Source organism: Mytilus trossulus, chromosome 10 (genome assembly GCF_036588685.1).
Source record: "Mytilus trossulus isolate FHL-02 chromosome 10, PNRI_Mtr1.1.1.hap1, whole genome shotgun sequence".
NCBI lineage: Eukaryota > Metazoa > Mollusca > Bivalvia > Mytilida > Mytilidae > Mytilus > Mytilus trossulus.
The window spans coordinates 18,855,999-18,874,736 of NC_086382.1; the positions used below are offsets into that span (position 1 = coordinate 18,855,999).

General features: G+C 32.9%; 1 protein-coding gene across 5 annotated transcripts in view; it reads left to right on the forward strand.

The window, feature by feature from the left end:
• LOC134687001 (brefeldin A-inhibited guanine nucleotide-exchange protein 3-like) overlaps positions 1–10,230 on the forward strand; it is a 69,589-nt gene extending 59,359 nt beyond the window's left edge. For 4 of the 5 annotated variants that reach the window (XM_063546908.1, XM_063546910.1, XM_063546912.1 and 1 more), the window contains 5 exons: positions 2,670–2,803; positions 3,379–3,500; positions 4,509–5,078; positions 7,264–7,574; positions 8,425–10,229. In XM_063546908.1, coding sequence (XP_063402978.1) covers positions 2,670–2,803; positions 3,379–3,500; positions 4,509–5,078; positions 7,264–7,574; positions 8,425–8,637 — 1,350 coding nt within the window. In that variant the 3' untranslated portion in view covers positions 8,638–10,229. Of the gene's footprint in view, positions 1–2,669; positions 2,804–3,378; positions 3,501–4,508; positions 5,079–7,263; positions 7,575–8,424 lie in introns of all 5 variants that reach the window. The other variant, XM_063546909.1, reaches the window with a different exon arrangement.
• The last annotated feature ends 8,508 nt before the right edge of the window (positions 10,231–18,738 follow it).

Here is an 18,738-nt window from a genome sequence, read left to right on the forward strand (position 1 = left end):
TTGTTTTCACTGTATTCGAAGCATCCTTGTGTTTTGTTTTCACTGTATTCAAAGCATCCTTGTGTTTTGTTTACACCGTATTCGAAGCATCCTTGTGTTTTGTTTTCACTGTATTCAAAGCATCCTTGTGTTTTGTTTTCACTGTATTCCAAGCATACTTGTGTTTTGTTTTCACCGTATTCGAAGCATCTTTGTGTTTTGTGTTCACTGTATTCCAAGCATCCTTGTGTTATGTTTTCACCGTATTCCAAGCATCCTTGTGTTTTGTTTTCTCCATATTCCAAGCATCCTTGTGTTTTGTTTTCACTGTATTTGAAGCATCCTTGTGTTTTGTTTTCACTGTATTCGAAGCATCTTTGTGTTTTGTTTTCACCGTATTCGAAGCATCTTTGTGTTTAGTTTTCACTGTTTTCGAAGCATCCTTGTGTTTTGTTTTCACCATATTCGAAGCATCCTTGTGTTTTGTTTTCACTGTATTCCAAGCATCCTTGTGTTATGTTTTCACCGTATTCGAAGCATCCTTGTGTTTTGTTTACACCGTATTCGAAGCATCCTTGTGTTTTGTGTACTGTGGTTTGTCAACATTTTAAATTGTTTCATGCTTGTCAGTTTTGTGTATGACCTGTGAGTTTGGTTATCCTGTTGGTATCTTTTGACTCTCTTTTTTTTCATTTACATGTATATGAAAAACTTGAATTTCACTCAATGTCTACTTAAAGATTGAATATTTTGTAAATTGTTTTGTATCAATATTGCAATGTCTTCCTAAAATCAGTACAGGCTCTTTATAAAAGCTCTTTATATGTATGTTTGTCAGTTCCTACAAATTTGGGGAGGCTTGCATCAGATAAATGAAATTTACAACATAATATATTCAATATATTTATTAAATTAATAAACAAGTGTAAATCATCATTTGATGTAATAAAAATATGTACAATTGAGTTGTTTTAGAATAAAAACATGATCTGTTAATGTTTCTATACCTTCTTTCTGGAATTATAATCACTGTAGCACTTCAATAATAGTTTTTCCTTTAAACATTTCCAGTGTGAGTTGATTATCTCTAGCTATTCAGTAGTGACTCTTACTGTCTTATCATCTTGTATGATAAGTGTTTTTAATTTCTCGATTACTTGATAGTTTTTGCTACTTAATGTTATACGTTGCCTGATTATTTCTCACTATATAACAAGTCACTGGGAATCACAAGCCATTAACTCCATCATCAGTTGGAAATTTCATTCATATCTTGTTCAGGTCACTGAATTCATTGATTTTGTTTTGCATGGTTTTGCATATTTCTCCAATTGAAAACATTGATTGATTCACTCATTAAATGTAAAATCATCCAGATCAAAAGCCATTGTAGCCACAACATCTTCATCGTATAAATCTTGTGAAGGTACTGAAATTTCTTCTGTCTTAGCACGGATATATTCAAAGTACATGCCCCGTATTCCTTCTGTAACACTGATTCTACGGTTAATTCTAGCCGTAACCAGAGGTAAATCTCGTTCTTGAGACTTCTCCAGCAAATAATGTAAATCTAAAAGTTTATTGTCCAAAACACTGATCTGTTGTCTGGCCTTTCTCATATAAAACTCAGCTTTCATCAGCTGTTGAAATCTAGATCCTCTCACTGATGACATTATTGAAGGTTAAGTTGTAGGTCAAGCAGAGACTCAAGTAATGATGGTTTGGAAAGATTGATTCAAGGTTATATATCTAAATAAATCTAGATATAATATGTCACTTTTGATATTTCTGAGAAATTACTGTGGTATAACAATACAAATTAAATATACACTTCCAACTGTGTGAACTTTCTCACTTGCAGAGTTTGATACCATTCTTTGATAAACTTGTAAATTATATATAATTGAATGTCAATTAATACTCTCTGTGTGATAGTACCTGTGGATTAATTAAGTAAACAAGTTACCCATGGAGTGTTATTACTTAGTCTCAGACAACATTTATTACACCTGGGTTAATTAAACAATTACACCTATGGAGAACAATTACATCATACACATGTTGTAGATAATTGAGTATAAGTAATTGAGTGATATGCAAATTACTAATTAAAATAATGATTTATTAATTAATTTTACTCTCTGAAATGATTTTCTCAATAAAATCTCATACTTATATTATTATTTGAGTAGATAAATTTTATATGTTCATTTAAAATTAGATAACAAGTAAATAACTGTAGAAGTCTTTGTAAATGTATATATAAATGACCTTCTTTTAGAAGAAAGTTAGATAAGATCATAAGGACAATGTTCAAATAGTCAGCTCCAGGAGAAATGATAAAAGTCCAGTTTTCAAGATTTTGATAATGCATCATTGCACATTGCAGACTCCACCAAATTTTTGGTTTTATTTAAAAAAAAAATATGAAGCTTTCCAATAATTTTTGTATTTAATCATATATTGAATGGAATTGCAGAGTTGTTCTATAATATAATGCACTTGTATTTGCTCCCTTTTATAATTTTAATGTTACAACTCTCACAATTTTAGATATCCTGTATCTAAGATGCTATGACAGCTGAATTCTCACAGATTTTTATTCAACATTACTTTAATGGAGAGGTACATGTATCTCATTTATTTCTAAATAAAATCCTTGTTAATTTATGATATTTGCTTTTTTTGAGGTATTTTTATTGGACACCCAGATAAAGAGAGATGTTGATTCTGAATCAGAAAGTGAAGCAGACAAATCCTTTGTATTCTTGTTGTATAAACCTGGAGATGAAAACAGTCTCAATCCTGATGACATTGTTACCAGGTTAGTCACATACATGATGCCACTTTTTGGTACTTCAGGGGTTCTAATTTTGTATAATTTGTCCTGATGAAGGTGATCTAATCGGCGAAACATGTTGACAATAAAAGATGCAGTTTACTTAAGTGTTGTTGTCAATGTAGCGGTATTTAATAATTTTTAAATCTGACAACCCTGCATACCATCTGGTATCCACTTAAGGGAACTCTTCCAGCACAAAATATAAGAGGCGTTGGTTCAGCAGCTCTTTATTTATACAACAAATGAAAGATTTATACTAAAATTGAAGTACCCACTGGATAGATACAGGAAAATTTCTCCTATAGAAAAACAAAAAATCAATCCATGACGCAAAATCACTACAAAAGAAGCAAAGGAACAGTGTTTTTATTACTGATCTGCATCTCAAAGTCATGGTGAGGTCTTAACCATGAAAAACTCTCACCTCACTTCATAATTAAGAAGGCTCCTTGCTTTAAACAGCTGATTTACTGATTATTTTAACAGGTTAAATGTCAACAATTTTATGTTATACATATGCTGAAGTATTATTAAGATCTAACAAACTTTAATTTCAGGATTCCGTTCAGGAATATTGTTATAGGATTGCTGTCGAATCAGCTACTGTTACAGACGGTTGGAAGCATTTTACTTTGTGCAGAGAACACATCTGGACGCAAGGCTAATGAGAGTAATAAAGGTAACATCATTTTCCATATAGGGTTTTATGTGATTTTTTTTCTGTAATATATAAAGATGTCTCATTTATGCATAGCATAGAAAATTCCTACTATTGAATTTGATTGGGATTAGATCTAATAGCTTGAAATCCCAATTTACCAGTTTTAAAAATATTTTTGTTTAAAAATTAACTGTGCATAAAAGTTTTCCACCAATAAAAGTATGAAGGGATGCTTAATAACAAGCAATGAGTCCGATAAACATATTTACACATCAGAGGAAAATATACAGAATGATAGTAAGTCACATGATCTAAGAAGAGTTTTCTCCCTTAATTTTACTATTAAATTAATTTCAATGAATTATTTTGATAAAAACTCATGTGTATGAGGAAAAAGTTTTATAGTGTTAAAGTCAATGAGATAGCAATCTTAAGAAACAATAAAAAAAAAAGAGATATAAACAATATAACAAGCTGGATCTCACACGGCGTCCCAATAAGATTAACATTTATATATATGATAACCACTGATAAGGTACACTTTTAGAAAAAGCCATCTGAAAATACCATGTCATGATGTGGCAGTGTAGACTAGATGTAGTTTTGGAGATCACAACCTCTCCCTTTTGTAATATTGATCAGTAGACTAGCAGAAGGCACTTAAAGGAACATACCATTAAGATTAGTACATAGAACTAATAAATAACTAAAACACAAGTACGAACAAAAATAAACCACATCAAAGCTCAAAGAGTAACATGATGACATGAAATCAAGCTGTCCTGACACTGATATAAAAAAAAAATATGTGGATTGGTTTTTTTTACCTATAATTGTTAATTGTTTATACATTGTGACATGGATGTGTCTCATTGGCACTCATACCATATCTTATTTATATTAACCATGTATTTGTCCTTGACCTTTAGTCTTCACAATTGACAACAATATTGATAAAGAGAATCTTACAGAATAGCACAATAATTACTGTAAATAAATAATACCTGTGAAATATTTGTCTTGTAGGTCTGCTTCCTAGTCTATCCATACGTAATATTATCAAATTTCTGCAGTGTTTAAGACAGTCATATAAGCTTGCTGCAGAATTTGATTCTCGTCCTGGTCTTAAGTTTCTGATACAGAAAGTAGCTCGGACAGAAGTGGCAGTTAATTTATACAAGCAGGCAGGGGCATCAATGATCTTCTATCTACACACGTTACTACAGATTTGTATTACTATACCTGATCTGAGTAGTAACCACATTAAATGTATCACTGGTGCTGAACAGGTGGTTAAGGATGTTAATCAATTAGAATCAGAATACTTGACAAATCAAAGCAAGATGGAGTCATGTCCAACATTATTTCTGCAATTACTGAGGAGCGTCTGTGATGAACTTTGTCACACCTACGTAGATATTCTGTCAGATGAGACGTCTGTTCGTGTAGACCAAATGTCAGAACAACAAGTTTTTTTCATCATAGCACAACCTGATGACTTCTCAACAAATTTTGTAAAGAACAAAAAGAAGTCCCGGTCAGAATCTGAGACATCACAAGATTGTATAGTGACCACTAAAGATGTGACATTACAAGGTAAGAATATTACTGGATCAGAGAAATGTGTGACTTAATGGTGGCAAATTAAGTTTACTGGTAAAGTATAAGAAGAGCCAGTAAAGAAGAAGAGCCAGTAAAGAAGAATTTGTGACAATCAAATCACTAATTGCTGCTGTAGGAGCTTAAAATACAATATGTTTACTTCCATTCTGATGGAACTACAGCATACAACGTGAAACCATATATTTAAAATGAACCTATAGTTTATATAGACTTAGGTAATAAAGATATATATAAAATCTATCATATGTCATCATCAATTGTGAATTGATGCCATGAAAATTGGTGAGGTTACAACCAATATTGTCCTAGAATCTTAGTTTTGATACAAACAAAATACTCATACATAGATTTGCAAAAAAAATAAATATACTATTAAAGAGAAGACCTCATTTTGTGTGTCACTTCCCGTCCTTCCACGATAAATTAATCATCATGTCTCTGTGTTCTATAGGTAACATGCATACTCGCATTTGTCATCTATTCTTATGATTATCCAGATTGAGTTATTTTTGGAGATAAACAACAAAAAAGGAGTCCTGATGTTGATTCCGTCATCAGACTGACTTTTAGTCATAGATAAGACTTCCGATTTGAAACATGCACAAGTATAACCAATCGTATAATAGATAACAAAACTGAAAAATAAATAATCCAATCAGAGCGTTCTCAATATCATGGTGTTTAGATTCTTCTCTTCTTCTTCTATTAGTTTCCGCACTCCATCATAATATTGATGACTATGTGCCAAGAACCACAACTACCTACTGAGAGAGGACAACTATTTTTCGCATTTATCTACATGTAAACTACGATTATACAACTTTAATATATAGAGACTCTGTATTCTGTCTACTGTTGTCTTTTAAATGTTTACTATTTAAGGGGTCATACCATGCAGTTGCATATATATATATATATTAAAATAAGTAAAACATGTGGAAACAAGAATGTGTCCATAGTACACGGATTCCATATCGGCACTATATTAACTTAGTTTCGAGTTGATTGGACTTCAACTTCATAAAAAAATACCTCAACCAAAAACTTTAATCTGAAGCGGGACAGACGGACTGACGAACGAACAAACAAACTCATGGATGCACAGACTAGAAAACATAATGCCCATAAATGGGGCATAAAAATTTATTGTTGAAATTGAACGTAATGATTTGGCAAAAATGAAAGTACGGTAGAGATTAGACGGAGGCAGTACCTTTTTCGGGGTGTTTGTAAGCTCAGGATTTGGGGATTGGTCCTTACAGGATCTGGGAATATATTTTTCGATTTCTGGATTTCGGGATATGAATTTCTTTAAATTCTAAAATTAGGATTTCATGTTTTTAAACCCAGGATCTCGTGATGAGGACCCCTCCGACCACCCCATTAGACTAGCCTTAGTCAGTCTTAGTCATTTATACAAGATTCATTTATCCTACCATTGGCATTTCAATAAGGTTCTCAAAAGAAAAAGCACTGATGGATTGTCCTAGAAGCACATTTTATTAGACTAGACTAATAATGGTCTCTATATAAGCAGTTACATTTATTTCATGTTTGAAGCGTGCAAATTTTTAATTCAATTTGACTTTTACCAAAAGATGCATTGTAGCATTACCAAAAGATGCATTGTAGCAAAGAAGAAGAATAATTGTGGTCTGAGGCCAGAAATACGAAAATAATTGAATTTAAGGTGGTACCTAACACTACAGGGAGATAACTCTGTAAAGTCAGCTAAACGTTTTAATTACATTGTGTTGTGATTCTTGTGAAAGGAATATTAGGCTTCTCAATGATCAAAATTGGTGTTTGACAAACTGCTATATAACCAGTGTAATTTTTCTGACAAAAAGGTTGGTTCAAAGTTTTTGAAATTTTTGTATTTTTGTTAAATGGGTCAAAGTAAATACTTTGACAAAATTTTATGGAAATTAAACGAGCCAAATTAATTTTAGTGAAAGTGTTAGGTACCACCTTAACAGAAAGGAAACACATATCGGACTTAGGAAAAAGGGAAAGGGCTTTAGATACCTTTTATAAAATTCTCCATACAGAATATATTTTACAAACAATCATCCTACAGCATACACACAAGCTCTGTATGCCCACGATTTTCGGGTGTGTTCTTGTGTAATTGAAAAGTAAATTTTTTTGTTTACAGAGATCTGTGAGACTACAGATGTTTTCTCTGAAAAGATGAAAGATGACAGCTCTGACACTATGTCTGTTATGTCTAAAAATCCTACAAAGAGTAAACGAGAATTGAGAGAAGAACATGAAAGTAAAGTCTACACACTAGCTACTGATACACTCATCAAATCACTGATGACAGAGTATAAAAAACGTAAACAACATCACGCCATGCCAGCATTTATCAAAATATCCAAGGAGAAGAAGCCAAAACCAATCATAAAAAGGACAGAAAGTGTGGATGAGTCAATTGCTAAGCAGAGGAAATCATCTATAATGAAGGTTAGATTTAGCAAACAGAAAATAATTTTTAATAGAAAAGAACATTGTTTATCAGCCTCTGTCTATATCAAAATGTTGATCAGATATATTGCATTATTCATGGAGGCCAATATTGATATCAAAATATGCAATGTGATTTCCAGATAATTTATTTCTGATTAAATCAACAGAAATTTTATAACAGTAATACAAGAAATGGTACACTTGTGCAAGGTGATGATGAAAAAATATTGAATTGTATATATTCTGGATAAATAGAATGTGCTTTAAGAGCATACATTGACTTTCTTAAATATAAATGTAAGTTTCTAGTAAACCACTGCTTGATATTGGATCAAAGTGATCATCCTGGAAGTTGGATACCTATAGTATGTAGGAACTTATCAAATGGGTTCCAGTTGTTCCTGTGCTATAACTTATCAACTATTCAAGCAATGCTTTTCAATTTTTAAAATAAAAATATGTTGTCACAGTTGACAGAATGGAGGTCAAGCCTTTTTATGACTACTTTCACTTTTGCTGTTATGAGTTATTGTCTTAATTGATTTTAGCTGAAAATTTTGTATGAGTTTTACTCATTGTTGAAGGGTATACAGTGACCGTACGTTATTAATTTCTGTGTTGATTGGTCGGTTGTGGACAGTTGTCTCATTGGCAATCATACTAAATTTGAACATTTTCTTATTTTTATATTTGAATTGCAGGGGGCACAGATACTAGTCATAGAATTTTTATTTTAGTTGAAACAATTCTTGATCATTAAATGTACACTTTAGGAAAAGTTCAGATATAATGGGATTTAAAAAAAATAACTCAGTTCAAAGTTTATATTTTTATTTATATATTTTAGGACAGTGAAGCTAGAATTCAGTCTTGGACGGAGTTACTTTGTACTACTTTAGGACTGTTCCAGCAGCAACCAGATGGCAAATTCAGACTTCTTCAACCTGCTATATTTTACTGTGTAAATCAGTTAGTATGCCATGCAGAAGACAGACGTCTACGTGAAGCATTAGGACAATGGGTGCATCGTATTGGTGTAATGATTGACTGTATCACATGAAATAAATAGTCCTTTAGTTTCAATACCATGCAGAAAATTGGTCATTGTTAGCAATGCTGTTAAAGTCTGTATCAAATTTTGAGATTTATCTTTATTTTGCATGTATAAGATTTATTTTCTTAAGAAAATGTGCTGCTCTATATTCCATAAAATGATTTCTATATAACATAAGGCATGATTTAGAGTATTTTCTACCATTTCTTTTACAGGAGTAAGTTAAGCTTCTTCTGGCCTTTAACAGGTGATTATAAGAAGTGTGTTTCAAGGTGTTTTGATTTTTGAATGAATTACTGTTGTCGTGTCATTTCAACAGATGTTACTTCATGTCTTCTCTGATAATTTTTCAAAGGAGATGATAAAATTGGGTTTAAATTAGCCATGAAAGTAAGAAAAAAATATTTTCTTCTCTGAATTTCAGAATTAAATGTTGAGTCTTTGCAATTCTAGATGATACTGCATTTATTTAATAAAAGCTTTTATTGGGTCATTTAGACATGAGATGACATTTGGATAAGTTAAATGGTCACTGTACAAGCAAGACTCTCATGCATAGTCAAGGTTGTTAAAAATCACCCTCATCATCAAATCAAACTGTTTTACCCAATCATGATGAGAAGTACATACATGGATTAGAAAATCCCTTGACCAAAAAAGATAGGAATGATAATTTGGGTAAACAGCAACTGGAAAAAAAAATCAATATTAATTTAGCTAAAATATTACAACAATCTGCCTGATGAAATATTTACATTTTCTTGAACCTTAAATTCTGAAAAATATATAATAGTATGAATTTTATTTCTGAGCATTTGCATGACCTATTATTGCAAACCCTATGAAGTTACAAAAGTTTAAATGGACAGGTCACTTGCAGGTGAATCTATGGAAAACTATCATAGGGTTCACAATAAAACTAAACATTATATTCTCTGTATAGGTTAACTGAAAAATCCTCAACTGGACAAGTATAAATACTTATTATTTCAAGAATGATTTTAGGCTTAACATAATTGTTTGGTGGAAGTAGGTTCTATTTTCATTAATGAATCTCGAGTTAATTAGGTTTTAGATAATATGAAAAAATTGCACAGCATTAGATACTACATGTACTAGTGCTGTATAGTGGTTAATCTTACTTCATAGGGGTATAGAGCAATACGTGTTCATTAGTAAATTTAGACATTGCTCAAATTAGGTAAATATACAACTCAAATTTGATCTTCATTTAATGCTTTAGCAAATTAGCATATTAGCAAATTGCAATTTTTTTGGAAGACTCTTGATTGCAGAAGCCAAAAGAAAAACATATTTGTGTATATGGTTTCCTTATGAAAGGTTGGTGAAATTATAAATTTGTCTGTGTTTGTACCATACTGTTATATATGATAAGATCCATGAATTCCAGTAAGAAATTATTTGTTATTTATTATTGAAATTATTAAAACACTTGTTGATTATATCATTCCTTATATGTTATATTTATTTATTTATTGTTATAAAATGTATAAATATGTTGTTCTTATAGCTTAAAAGTTGTGCAATAGTATTAATTCCAAATATTTAGTGGGTAATCTCTTTACAGATCTTTATTTTTCCTTCATGTCTTTTTTGTGGAAATATGTTGAATAAAATTATTTTTCTGTTGATAAAATCTTCTTCTTTAAACCAACTCACTATTTTGTAAGTTTTTTACAACTTTATATTAATGCCCCTCCTAGTAGCATTATGTTTTTCAGTATGTGTCTGCTCTTTTGTTCATTTGTTCTTCCATCCGTCCGTATATCCAACTTCAGGTGAAAGTTTTTGGTCAAGGTAGTTTTTGATGAAGTTGATCAACTTGAAACTAAGTACACTTGTTCCCTATGATTAGGTTTTAAAATTTTAATCCCAAATTAGAGTTATTTCAGGGTCCACAGAAAATAGAAAAAGATAGTGTGAGTGGGGCATCCTTGTACTATGGACACATTCTTGTTACTTTGACACCTCTTACAGTGGTATATGTACATGGTTTCCTTTCTCTAAATTAAGTGTACCTTAACCAAATGTTGTGAAACTTATACACAATACTTATAACCATAAAATACAGACCAAGTTTGAATTTAAGGGGTATCACTTTAACCTTTCTAGAGTTATGGTCCTTAACAAATGAAATATGATTTGATCTTTCTAATTTTAATTCCAAATCAAAGTTTTGATCCCAATTTCAAGGTCCACTGAACATGGAGAATGATAGTGGGAGTGAGAAATCCGTGTACTTTGGACATATTCTCGTTTTTAGCTCACCTGGCCCAAAGGGCCAAGTGCCCTTTCTCATCACTTGGCATCTGTCGTCGTTGTCGTCCGTCGTCGTTAACATTTTACATTTCGAACTTCTTCTAGAGAACCACTGAATGGAATGAAACCAAACATGGCATGAATGTTCCTTATGAGGTGCTGACTAAGTGTTGTTACTTTGTAGCCGATCCATCATCCAAGATGGCCGCCAGCGGGGGACTTAGTTTAACATAGGACCCTATGGGAAATGCATACAAATGACTTCTTTTAGAGAACCACTGAATGGAATGAAACCAAACATGGCAGGAATGTTCCTTATGAGGTACTGACCAAGTGTTGTTACTTTGTAGCCGATCCATCATCCAAGATGGCCGCCAGCGGGGGACTTAGTTTAACATAGGACCCTATGGGAAATGCATACAAATGACTTCTTTTAGAGAACCACTGAATGGAATGAAACCAAACATGGCAGGAATGTTCCTTATCAGGTGCTGACAAAGTGTTATTACTTTGTAGCCGATCCATCATCCAAGATGGCCGCCAGTGGGGGACTTAGTTTAATATAGGACCTTATGGGAAATGCATACAAATGACTTCTTTTAGAGAACCACTGAATGGAATGAAACCAAACATGGCATGAATGTTCCTTATGAGGAGCTGACTAAGTGTTGTTACTTTGTAGCCGATCCATCATCCAAATGGCCGCCAGTGGGGGACTTAGTTTAAGATAGGACCCTATGGGAAATGCATACAAATGACTTCTTTTTAAGAGAACCACTGAATGGAATGAAACCAAACATGGCAGGAATGTTCCTTATGAGGTGCTGACCAAGTGTTGTTACTTTGTTGCCGATCCATCATCCAAGATGGCCGCCAGCGGTGGACTTAGTTTAACATAGGACCCTATGGGAAATGCATACAAATGACTTCTTTTAGAGAACCACTGAATGGAATGAAACCAAACATGGGATGAATGTTCCTTATGAGGTGCTGACCAAGAGTTGTTACTTTGTAGCCTATCCATTATCCAAGATGGCCGCCAGTGGGGGACTTAGTTTCACATAGGACCCTATGGGAAATACATACAAATGTCTTCTTTTAGAGAACTACTGAATGGAATGAAACCAAACGTAGCATGAATGTTTCTTATCTGGTGCTGACCAAGTGTTGTTACTTTGTAGCCAAATTTTATCTTTTTTAATATGAATTCAAAAACTCAAATAGAGTCAGGTGAGCGATACAGGCTCTTGAGAGCCTCTAGTTTACCGTTTCTATTCTCTTACTTAAATTTGCCATCCAAATCTTATGAAACTTATAAATTATAGAAAATACAAAACTCAGATTAAGTACAATTTTTAGTAGCGTCACTTTAACCATTCTTTAGTTATGTCCCTTTATAACTTTATATGATAGTTCAAAACTGGAAATTAGTTGTGAATAAGAAAATATCTTCAAGTTGTAACTAAAATCATGTCCCCTTTTCAAGAATGTGACCTACTGAATTAGTCATGTAACCAGATTTGTACTAACATGAGCAACATGACCAGTGCCACATCTGGAGCAGAATCTGCTTACCCTTCTGGAGCACTGGAGAATATACCCACTATGTGGTGGGGTTCGTGTGGCTTTATCTTTGGTCTTCTATGTTGTGTTAAGTGTATTATTGTTTTTTTCTTTTTTGGCCATGGTGTTGTGAGTTTATTTTCCATTTATGAGTTTGAATGTCTCTGATATTGGTCTCTTATGTTCTAATTCGTAACCTCAACCGAACATAAAGCATTTATCAATATAATACAAAACTCTCCATTGGGAGTAGCCACTTGCAAAGGTCAAGTGCATTTTATTCAGATGATAAATACACGTAATTCATTTAGTACCAATGAGTATTGTGATAAATTAATTGTCTGTTTCTGACTAGCACATCAATGTTTGCGACCCATCCTGGACTATCAACCTGTAAATAAATAATTTTTCATAATCATTTATTTAGAAAAAAGCCTCTAGAACACTTGTCTGCAATAACTCGAATGACTTGAACTACCTTAAAACCACCCGTTCATGAAATGCTACCCACATTCCTTATATATCCAATCAAACAGACCTATCTATAAATAGCATACACACGTGTACCTTACCAAATAATACAAACTTACATCAATATATGTACAACTTTGATAAATATAAATCTCTTTTACATCTTCATTAGGATGAAATTTGAAAAAAATAGGCAGGACAGGACAGGAGTAAAAAAAAAGTCAGGATGACAATTTATGTAAAAAAAGTCAGGATAAACTATAAAAAAAAAAAGCAGGACCGGATAGAGTGAAAAATAAAAAGGCAGGACAGAGATTACAACTAAAAAAAAATGCAGGACAAAATTTTTCTTCCTAGCCCCCCCCATCAAAATCAAATGGTAGCTCCCTAAAACAAAAAGGAAGAACCATGGTCTAGGACAAACAACAAGTTACTATAAACTGAATAACAGCTGCAATGACAAAGCTTAGAACTAAAGTTCTTCGGAAGAAGTTATATTAACTCCTGCTCCACATATTATATCCATCAAGTTATTCATTGAAAAACAGACAATATAATTTAGGTGATTAGATATGCACAAGACACTAGGTGGGCAACAAACCACCACACATATGTTTTTGTTAACCAGACACTAGGTGGGCAACAAACCACCACAAAGATGTTTTTGTTAACCAGACACTAGGTGGGCAACAAACCACCACAAAGATGTTTTTGTTAACCAGACACTAGGTGGGCAACAAACCACCACAAAGATGTTTTTGTTAACCAGACACTAGGTGGGCAACAAACCACCACAAAGATGTTTTTGTTAACCAGACACTAGGTGGGCAACAAACCACCACAAAGATGTTTTTGTTAACCAGACACTAGGTGGGCAACAAACCACCACAAAGATGTTTTTGTTAACCAGACACTAGGTGGGCAACAAACCACCACAAAGATGTTTTTGTTAACCAGACACTAGGTGGGCAACAAACCACCACAAAGATGTTTTTGTTAACCAGACACTAGGTGGGCAACAAACCACCACACAGATGTTTTTGTTAACCCCATTCAATCAACTCATTCTAATCTGTTTAAGGTTAAGATGTCACAACTTGAGTTGATCAATTAGAATTTAGAACTCTTGTTGAGATCATACTTTGCCTGGAACATAAATCTACATATTATATGTTTATAATTACCTTTCATATAAATTTGAATGATTTTGGAGGATTTAAGTTCTACTTGTATCCAATGTAAAGAGGTAGGGCAATATCCCCTGAATTTATTTTGATTCAGATCTGATTATAAAGCAGACATTTCAACCTCTGAAGGTTATGTGAGAGTCAAAGAGAAGGCTAGGCACTTAATAATATGTCCAAAAAAGCATTTCGCTCTAATGTAGCTAAATCATGTTAGAAGTTTTGGTTTGACAAAAATGGCAACTGCAGTTATTCTCTTCACTGGCTATCATTTAAACAACTATAGTTACTTTCATGAAAAATAGCCACTGGTCATCTCCAAGTTGATGTGTCTGGTTGGTATGATATTTGCATTGTGACATCTCAGCTGTGAAAACCACCAGAATACAGATATCATGATATGAGTAAAAACTTTACCCCAATTACATCTTGTACAATTACTGCCTTGATAAGGTAATAACGTTATTTTTTTGACTTTGGAAAAAATGCTTATATTCTGTGAAGACCAAGGTGTCAGTTTCAAAAATTATCAGCAAGATATTTTAAGATCTATTGAAATTAATTTTTTTTAGTACATGTACAAATCTGTCATCGACCTGTTTTAGAGTTATTGTCCCTTAATTATACCTTTTTTTCTATCTTGACATTTATTACAATGATTTTGAAAATTATAGAATCTTAAAATGTAAATTACAAAAATGATCAGAAGCATTAAAGAAAACTATAGTAACTGTATTGAGAAGTCTTCATTAGCAAACTAGCGAATTTTTTTCATCAGGTGAGCAATATAGGCATAGGTGTGCCTCGGGTTGTTTCTCTTCAAAAAAGGCTGCATTTAACAAATTTTATTTAAAATCATATGTTTTTTTTAATTATAATTAGGGTATGTAGTTTTAAAAAGTTTACTGTGACCCCCCTTGTCAACCAAGAAATAAACAAAAGGGGGGGGGGCATGCAAGTGCATGATGTCAATAAATTAAAAACAGCCGTAGACATAGACAATTTGAAAGGGCCATATTATTATTTTCAAAATGTTGAGCTCTACCATTTGTCCATTTACTATAAAGTTCTCACATTAGTTCTTAAATGAGTTATTGCATTGCCCTTAAATGACGAATTTGAAGTTCTTTTAATCAATTTCTATCTATTATTTTCAAACATATATATATAAGTCATATAGCAAAAATAGAAGATATACAAATAAATCGACTTGGCCCATATCCTAATAAAACTTATTGACCTTTAATTTAGAGGGGTTTTTTTTCATTTCATTGCGTTTTTACACGCCCGTCACAATTTTGACAGGACGTATTATTGTATACATCCGTATGTCCGTCATTCTGTCCGTCCGTCCGTCTATCTATCCGTCTATCCTTCTGTAAACATGTCGCACCGTAACTTGAGAACAGCTTATCTAGTTTTCATGAAACTTAACAAAGTTATTTCTTGAAATGGTTAAACGATCTGTTCCATACACAAAATACAAGTATTGAGATGCCCATAATGACTAGTTTTGCAACCTCCGTGTCAGTATCTATCTTCCCATACCTTTCATTCCGTACAATGTGAACAATTTAACGAGAAATTAAACAATTTAGAGGCAAGATTCACTCAATTCGTCATTTTGACGTGCATTTTTACTTATTTCTCCGTCAATATAGAACTGTTGTAGAAAATATTGCATATCACAATAGAAAATAGTTGTATATGTATATATACTCTTCGATATCATAAAAAAAATAAGAAAATAAGGAGAAACCTATCTTTCTTCTGTCTATTAATGTTCCGTCATTGTGCCGCATGTTAGATACCATCGAGTCCGATCAAATTTTGCTGGTGTGGTGTAGGTGGCACGGTAGTATTTCCTGGCCCATAAGGGATAATGATAGCCTTTTTAGAATTTTCCCCACTTTCTAACACTGCAAAAAAATCTACATTCGCAGTTAACTGAAGTACTTTCATTTTACTATTCAGAAATGAATTTGAATATGTATTATGACCGTTTACTTATTTTGCTATTTTTAGAAACCTAAGGTCACTAGTACTTTTAGGTCTTTTATGGTGCAGTGAAAAAAAAAATTTAATAACATTCTCAAAAATTAATTTTCATCTGTATGTAAAATTATTTCATATTTTTCTACACCTGATTCATCCCTCAGTTTGGGAAAGTATGTTCAGTTGATACTGTATTTTTTGTCCAATCACACTGTTTAGATACATTTACTTAAGTAGGGTACACCTAATAGAGCAACCTAATTTCTGGAAAGCAAATACTACCGTGCCACCTTTAGACACAGTGATATGGTTAATACCACTACGCGAGTAAACAATTTCACAGTATTTGAATTTTCTGAAGACCCTCTGTCACTGCGGACAGAATTTTAGTCAATTTAATACTCTTCCAGCTAAAGTTCCAATTTTGATTTCTTGATTTATTTAATTTTACCTTAGATCACCTAAGTACATCCTTAATACAAAATTTAGCACCAACATCTTTAACAAGCGTGCTCACGCTGAAATGTCTCACCTCCTTTACTATTCATAGATATAATGTTGATAGTTCTAAATATAAAGCTTTATTACAACTGTCACATAAACTTAACATTAACCAAGAAAACTAAATATTAACCAATTAACCATATGAATATGAGGTCAAGGTCAGATGAACCATGCCAGGCAGACATGTACGTACAGCTAACAAATCTTCCATACAACAAATATAGTTGCCCTATTGCTTTTAGTTCAGGAAAAACAGACCAAAAACACAAAAAGTGAACACATAGCAATGAACATGCATGAAAATGGGTTGTCAGTCCAATAAAAGCTGCATGACTGACACATAGAGCATACAATATTTCTATACACCAAATATAGTTGACCTATTGCACAAGTATTACACAAAAAAACACAACTGAAAAACTTATCTTTGACCACTCAACCATAAAAATGAGGTCAAGGTCAGACGACACAAGCCAGCTAGACCTTTTTACCTTACAATCATACCATACACCAATTATACTAGACCTATTGCTATAGTATCTGAGATATGGACTTGCGACCACAACTTAACCTTATTCACTGATCCATGAAATGAGGTCAAGGTCAAGTGAAAACTGTCAGACAGCCAGGAGGACCTTGCAAGGCACGCACATACCAAATTTAGTTATCTAGCTATTACTTTTAAGAGAGAAATAAACATTACAAAAAATCTAACTTTTTTTCAAGTAGTCACTGAACCATAAACATGAGGTCAAGGACATTGGACATGTGACTGACGGAAACTTTGTAACATGAGGCATCTATATACAAATTTGCAGGCTCGACAAAAACAATAAAGATAAATAAAAGTATCTTTTAAATTTCAACATTCCTGTAGTTTGAATGAATATGAATTCATGTTTATGTTAAGGGGTGTCCCATGTGAAGCTGGATCTGCAACTGAGACAACCCCCAGTTATTTGGTAGGGTTCGTGTTGCTCAGCCTTTAGTTTGTGTGTTGAGTTTTGTGTACTATTTTGTATCTATTTGTCTGTGATCTTTTTGGTTTTTTATAGGTCATGGCTTTGTCGGTTTATTTTCTACTTCTAAGTTTAAATGTCCCCATGGTAATTTTTGTCAACTAAAAACTATAGAAAAACAGCATACTGAATGAGTGACACTATTTTCAATTGTAAAATAAATTTCACAGCTTTGTGAGAGGGATTGAACTTTCAGAGAAGAATTTAGCGTCATGATATTTACAACAGAATGGACAATCAATTTGATTTTGAAAACCTCAAGACATGTCAATTTGTAAAAGTAGACCATTTTAGGTCAAAGTACGGCCTTCAACACAGAGCTTTGGCTCACACTATAAAGAACCCCAAAATGGCTAGTGTAAAACCATTCAAACAGGAAAACCAACGGTCCAATCTATATAAAAAACGATAAATGAGAAACACAAATGAACCACAATAAAACAAACAACGAACAATGAACATCAGGTTTCTGACTATAGACCAATGCAAACAAATGCAGCAGGTTGAAATGTTTAAGTTATATATATAGGCGCTTTAAAATACAGGTCAATTTAGATTTTTTCACAATAACTGTTCAAGAGTTGCAGCTTGCCTTTGAAAGTGGTAATTCTTTGATTTCTTGATGATAGTTATAGTCCCACTTGACCCAATCCTTTGAATTTGTATACAAATTGTGACTTGGATATATATAGAATTGTCTCATTGGCACTCATACCACATCTTCTTATTTATATATCTATTTACTATAACTTCTACCCCTAAAGGTGTAATACCACCATTGATTTTTCCCTATTAGTCTTTGTTAAATTGGCACTTTTAAAAAACTTGTACAGACGTTACGCGCGATGTTCGTACCTCATTGGAAAATCGGTGTAGTTGACATGATGCAAGCCCAAAATATTTTATTTTGTGATATTATATTCATTGCTATTATACGCATTTCGAACAAAAATGGGTTTTTTTAAATAAAAAAGAAAAATATTTGTTAAAACTATGTTTTATGCTGCATGCGACAAGCTTCAGTTTTGAAAAACGGCTATTTTTAGGCTGTCCCGTGTAACAAATTTCATGTATTGTAACCACTAAACTGT